The sequence below is a fragment of the Atta colombica genome, unplaced genomic scaffold, assembly GCF_001594045.1.
Source record: "Atta colombica isolate Treedump-2 unplaced genomic scaffold, Acol1.0 scaffold12, whole genome shotgun sequence".
Classification (NCBI taxonomy): domain Eukaryota; kingdom Metazoa; phylum Arthropoda; class Insecta; order Hymenoptera; family Formicidae; genus Atta; species Atta colombica.
This window is the reverse complement of record NW_017259206.1, coordinates 110,083-115,812: the sequence shown is the minus strand read 5'-3', so window position 1 is coordinate 115,812 and position 5,730 is coordinate 110,083. Positions and strand designations below refer to the sequence as shown.

General features: G+C 28.1%; 1 protein-coding gene across 1 annotated transcript; it reads left to right on the top strand.

Annotated features, from left to right (window-relative positions):
• Positions 1-5,009: 5,009 nt before the first annotated feature.
• LOC108694364 (cytochrome b-c1 complex subunit 9) lies at positions 5,010-5,729 on the top strand. The gene is made up of 2 exons (XM_018203791.1): positions 5,010-5,309; positions 5,607-5,729. The coding sequence occupies exons 1-2, from the start codon at positions 5,169-5,171 to the stop codon at positions 5,643-5,645; spliced, it is 180 nt and encodes a 59-aa protein (XP_018059280.1). The 5' UTR covers positions 5,010-5,168; the 3' UTR covers positions 5,646-5,729.
• Position 5,730: the final 1 nt, after the last annotated feature.

Below are 5,730 nucleotides of genomic sequence, written 5' to 3'. Positions count from 1 at the left end.
AATATATAAATATATAAAATAATTATATATTTTCTAAAGGAGATCTTAACAAGAATAAAATTGTATAAAATTTTTTAATAATTTTTAAGTAACTCTCCTTTTTTTTTAATTAATTATATTTAAATCATTATCAAATAAAATGATTTAACAAACAAAAAAAAGATTAATTGTATACAAGTAAAAAATAATATTTACCGCAAAGTTGCTCCACCGATGCTCGATGTCTCTTCCAGATCTGCTCCTCTTCTCAGAATTGGGTTGACATCCTCTCGAACAGGACACTCACGTAAAACACAAATAATATACTATAATCGCGCGCGGACAATAACTTAAGTCCAATAACTTAAACAGCACTCCCGAAGCAAACGCGCGACGTGACAAATCAGCTGCGGTTCATTTTCAATTAAATCGGCAATGAACGTACGTTAGCTTCTCCATCGTTGAATTTTTCCAGGACGAGAATGATTTTACTTAAATATCTAAAAATTTACCTAAATACATCATTCAGATAGGTCTGAAAATTTATGGATTAAAGAAAGTTCTTTTCGTGTATATCCTCCGGGTACTGAACTCTCCCATACATCAAAGTCGCACCTGCAAGAGGAAAAATATCATCTGAAAAATATCGTATACAGTTGTTATGTATATTATGCAATTATCGGTTAACTTTTAGAAATGAATATCAACCACATATTATTGCGACATAAATTCAAAGCAGATAAAAAGGCTGAATCTCTTATTACAGTGTCTGTAAGATTAAGGTCAACGAAATGGACTAAAAATTAATAAAAAAATTTCTCGAGAGAAAGTTATTGTATAACATGGCGGGTATCTCGACACAGTAATAGCACGAGGTGACCGCAAGAAGATCATTTTATTCCAACTTCCTTTTATTAAAAATATATTTTTTAAATAACTTTATTTAAAATATGATCGAACCCGATATATTATATTAGTATATTAATAATTTGATTTTATATTACGTGAAATAAAACAAAATCTAATTAATATTTCGCGGAATTAATGAAATAATTTCGTACAGCCAGGTAGCTGTGTCATGTGCTGCTCTTAATCACATATCTTTTTGAAACATAATTGTGAAAAATGCTAAATAAATATAATACGAACTATTGTACTTATGAATACTCACAATACATGATTACTAGCTCGCGCGATTAATTATTCATAAAAGACTCGAGATGACGATCATGTATCACAGAACAGATATATATTTCATTTGGCTTATTCATTTGGAATCAAAATGCGATGGAAAACAAAATTTGTTACGATTTTGCGATAATTACAGATGACACTAGGAATTATTTGAACGATATCATACGAGTCATAAAAAAGGAATGTTAAATACTCTCATGCAAATAACGCAATTCATGTGATTCCTGCGGCCACAACGAAATAAAAGCTCTCTCTATCGCGATTTATTCCTTTTTTTATGTATAAACACTCTGTGCTATTAAAAGATGTATTCGGCCCTTTCTTCATAACCATCTTAATTCTTGTTACTCATCCTGACATTACTGTATCCTGACATTAATAAGTAATGATTCGTGCGACTCTGCAGATCTTACAAAGGAGTTATTTAGTATTCCTTATTTTAAATAACTCTTTTCAACCTATTCTTTAATTAATATTTTAAATAAATTTTCGGACTTTATATTTTTTATTTTAAATAAGTTGTATTAGTTAGGAGTCAGCTTAACAATTAAAAACAATTTTATTTAAAATATGTATTTTAAATTAAAAAAATAAAGCAGTTATTTAATATTTAACATTTTAAGAAACTTTTTCTGACTTATTTCTTATTTAATATTTTAAATAAGTTTTTGGAATTAAAAATATGATGTTTCGTATTATCTGTACACACAGCTCGTCTATATCTTAGATATTTTAATTGTGTTACAATAAGCGATTATTAGTTTGTAATTACTTTGTATTACACGAAATCCGCGCAGTGTTTTTTACACAATATTTTAAATAAAAGATCGACAATGTAATAAAAAGAATGTTTGGCACCAATCTATGCTATAAAGAATTAAATATTTCAGTTGATATAAAGACTTTGGTATGTGCTCCTGTTTGTACTATTATTTCATTATTTATTTATTAGAAACAAAATACATACGCGACAGAATCACAGATATACAAGAATTACAAATCACTATTTTATTAATTTTAATTAGCATCATATTATTGACTCGATATTTTTGAATTACTTTTGAATTCTGTCATATTCCGCATTTTTAATTCGAGAAAAGTAATACAAATTATATTCAAATTCACAATGCAATGCGAAATTTGTTGAATTTTAAGTATCAAGTCAATAATATGATGCTAATTAAAATAAAATAGTGATTTGTAATTCCTGTATGTCTGTGATTCTGTCGCATATGTATTTTGTTTCTAATAAATAGATAATGAAATATCAAAGTCTTTATATCAACTATTTAATATTTAATTCTTTATAGCATAAATTGGTGTCAAACATTCTGTTTATTGTCGATCATTTATTAAAAATATTGTGTAAAAAACACTGCACGGATTTCGTGTAATACAAAGTAATTACAAACTAATAATCGCTTATTGTAATACAATTAAAATATCTAAGATATAGACGAGCTGTGTATACAGATAATACGAAACATCATATTTTTAATTCCAAAAATTTATTTAAAATATTAAATAAGGAATCAGTGAGAAAAATTCTTGAAATATTAAATACTAATTAATTATTTTATTTTTTTAATTTAAAATAGATATTTTAAACAAAAATGTTTTTAATATAACCGACACCTAACTGATACAACTATTTAAAATGAAAAATATAATAAGGTCCGAAAATTTATTTAAAATATTAAAGAATAGGTTGAAAGGAGTTATTTAAAATAATGAATACTAAACAACTTTTTTGTATCCTTTTTATTAAAAATATATATTTTAATATATATTTTTAATAAAAATATTTTTAATATATATTTTAAATAACTTTAAATACGAACGAACCCGGCAAAGGCAAACCTTATGTACATATGTGTACATATGTACATATGTGAAGAACATACATTAAAACTAATTGTAAAACTATTACGCTTTAATTATTGCATTAACAATTTTTTATTTGCCTAAAGTGTTGTTATTTACGAAAGCGTTAATTATTGCTAAAGTTAAACATTTAAAGTAAGTAATCAATATTTTTATATACATTTATCTTAGAACTTTGATTACACGCTGATTTAAATATTCAAACTTATAATCTGAGATATTAAAATAATCCTCCCCAAAATTAAATTAAGATTTTTAAAGAACTTATTGCTAAAAATATTTTTATCTGTGAGAACATTAGTCTCTAAGGACTAGAACATGAAATCCGAATTCGATTCCCGAGATATTTTTTGCAATAAGTTCTTTACAGGATTTAATTTAATTTTAGAGAATTATTAGCATCTCAGATTGAGTTAAAAGTCTGAAAGTAATTGGGACGCAATCATATAGTTTTGAGATAATTGTATTTAAAATATATATTGATATATTACTCTAAATATCTAACTTTGACCGTAATTGGCAATCATATATTTAGTTGATGTATGAAATGACATTATATCAGTCATCAACATAATTTAAATTTAGTAACGCAATGTAATTGTCATTAACAAAATTCATAAAACAATTTCGAATCATTACTTAATAATTGCTCGATTATTGATATTTGTTCAAATCTTAACATTCTCATGTATATCTATAAGGAAGTCACTTCTTCGTTATCTCATTTGAATTAAATAATTTTATATTATTTGAATAAAGCCAGCGGCACACGATGCTTGTTTTTCTGCTAGATTGCTAGCTGGATTAGAATCTTGCCACTGTATTGGCTGTGATGTTGTCAGTACCAGTATTATAGTGGTAAGATTCTAATTCAGCAATCCAGTAGAAAAACAAGCAATGTATGACGCAGGTTTAAGAAAGAACACTTTTAGAAATATGCAAATGCATGAAAATGTTAATAGAGGAAAGTAGTTTGAAGTACCCTTGGCAGATATATGTTGGATTCGTTTTATAAAAACACAAATTATTTTCTATATAATTTTTTTTTTGTAGGAGAAAATTTGTTTTTAAAACAAAGAATTTGTGTTTTTTAAAGAAAATAAATATCTAACCAAAACAAATTCTCTGCTGTAGAAACAAAAATTACATAGAAAATAATTTGTATTCTTGAAACAGAGAATGCATTTTAAAGCAGAGAATTTGTAATTGAAATAGAAAACACTTATTCCAGTCTCACTTATGTATTCTCATGTCCTTCTATGCCATCGATGTAATAGATTTCCTAACCTGAATAGTCATCAATTTTAACAATACGTCGATTTTCAAGGCAGAACAATACTTTCTTTTGTCAGATTCGTTAATTTCATACAAAACTGCACTGAAAGAACCTAAAAAAATGAGCGTTTTATCGACATCGCAGGTACGTAGAGTGAGAAGGTTAAACTCAACAATTATTTATAATTACCGAGACACTGGAATTACCGGGATACTTAGTCGACTTTAATCACCCAAGTAGTACACAACGCTTACAAAGCGCTAAAAAAAAATATATATAATCGCTTTTTTAACGCTTTGCAAACAGTCTTTTGCTACTTTGGCTAAAGTGAGTATAAAGAGAGTGGCGCCAATTATACGGAAGTCGCCATTACCTGCACATGTTTATGACGCATTCCTCGTTCTAATCTCTTCTTTTTTTAACTTATCTTTTTCTAACTAACAGTTGAATATAAATGGCGATTGGCGAAGCCAATCAGGCACATGCATTGGCGCCACTCTCTATATTTTCATCAGCATGAAAAAGCACCTTAATTCGCTGTCAACAGAGCCAATCACAGAATAGTCGGTATTGGCCAATCTCTACCTGAGTGTTCCAAATATGAGTTTTGGAACGCATCCCTAGAAAATCTCTAACCTGCTCTAGCCTATCTCTAGCGGCTAGCTTTCTACTCTCTAGCCTATGACTGACCTATGGTGTGCAGGACGGTCTGCTATTTGTAAGGTCTATAATTGTAAAAAAATTACTCCGACATTGCACATCAGCTTTCTGCTCTAATTGCCTCATATTTTTCTTAAACGAGGATTCTGCAAATAGCAGAAATTAAAATATAAAAATGGGCTTCAGTAGTACAATGTACAATCTCGTTTTTAGACGGACATCCAGATTCACAGTTGCCGTTTTAGCCTCCGCCTTCGTATTTGAAAGAGGATTCGATATGGCCTCCGAGAAGATTTTTGATACTATTAATAAAGGAGTAAGTGTCCATCTGTACTTTCTATTGTCTTTATATTTAATTCGATGTCACAGCCTTATTAGATACTCGAATATCAAATTCTCTGATGGAAGTTAAAGTGAGGTTATATCACAGAAAAAAGTATTCATTATGACATTAATGATATTTCGCAAAATAAAATATTGAAAATACTAAATAATACTTGCATCATTTATTTTAAATTATGAGTCAACATGGTGTTGGAAATGACACGGTTTGATTTATATTTTGACATCTGAAAGAAATACACTGATTGCATAACAGATCTGTTTTTTTCAGAAACAATGGAAGGACATCAAGCACAAGTACGAAAATTAAATGGGAAATTTTAGGAACAATATGTGTTAGAGATCTAGATGTATTCTACCTCTGGATATGTAAATAAATAACAAAATACATGAAT

Bases quoted from the DNA above. Each gene is read 5' to 3' on its own strand.
- LOC108694364 (XM_018203791.1), top strand. From the start codon at position 5,169: ATGGGCTTCAGTAGTACAATGTACAATCTCGTTTTTAGACGGACATCC. The intron at 5,310-5,606 runs GTAAGTGTCCAT...TGTTTTTTTCAG, and splicing joins TTGATACTATTAATAAAGGA to AAACAATGGAAGGACATCAA.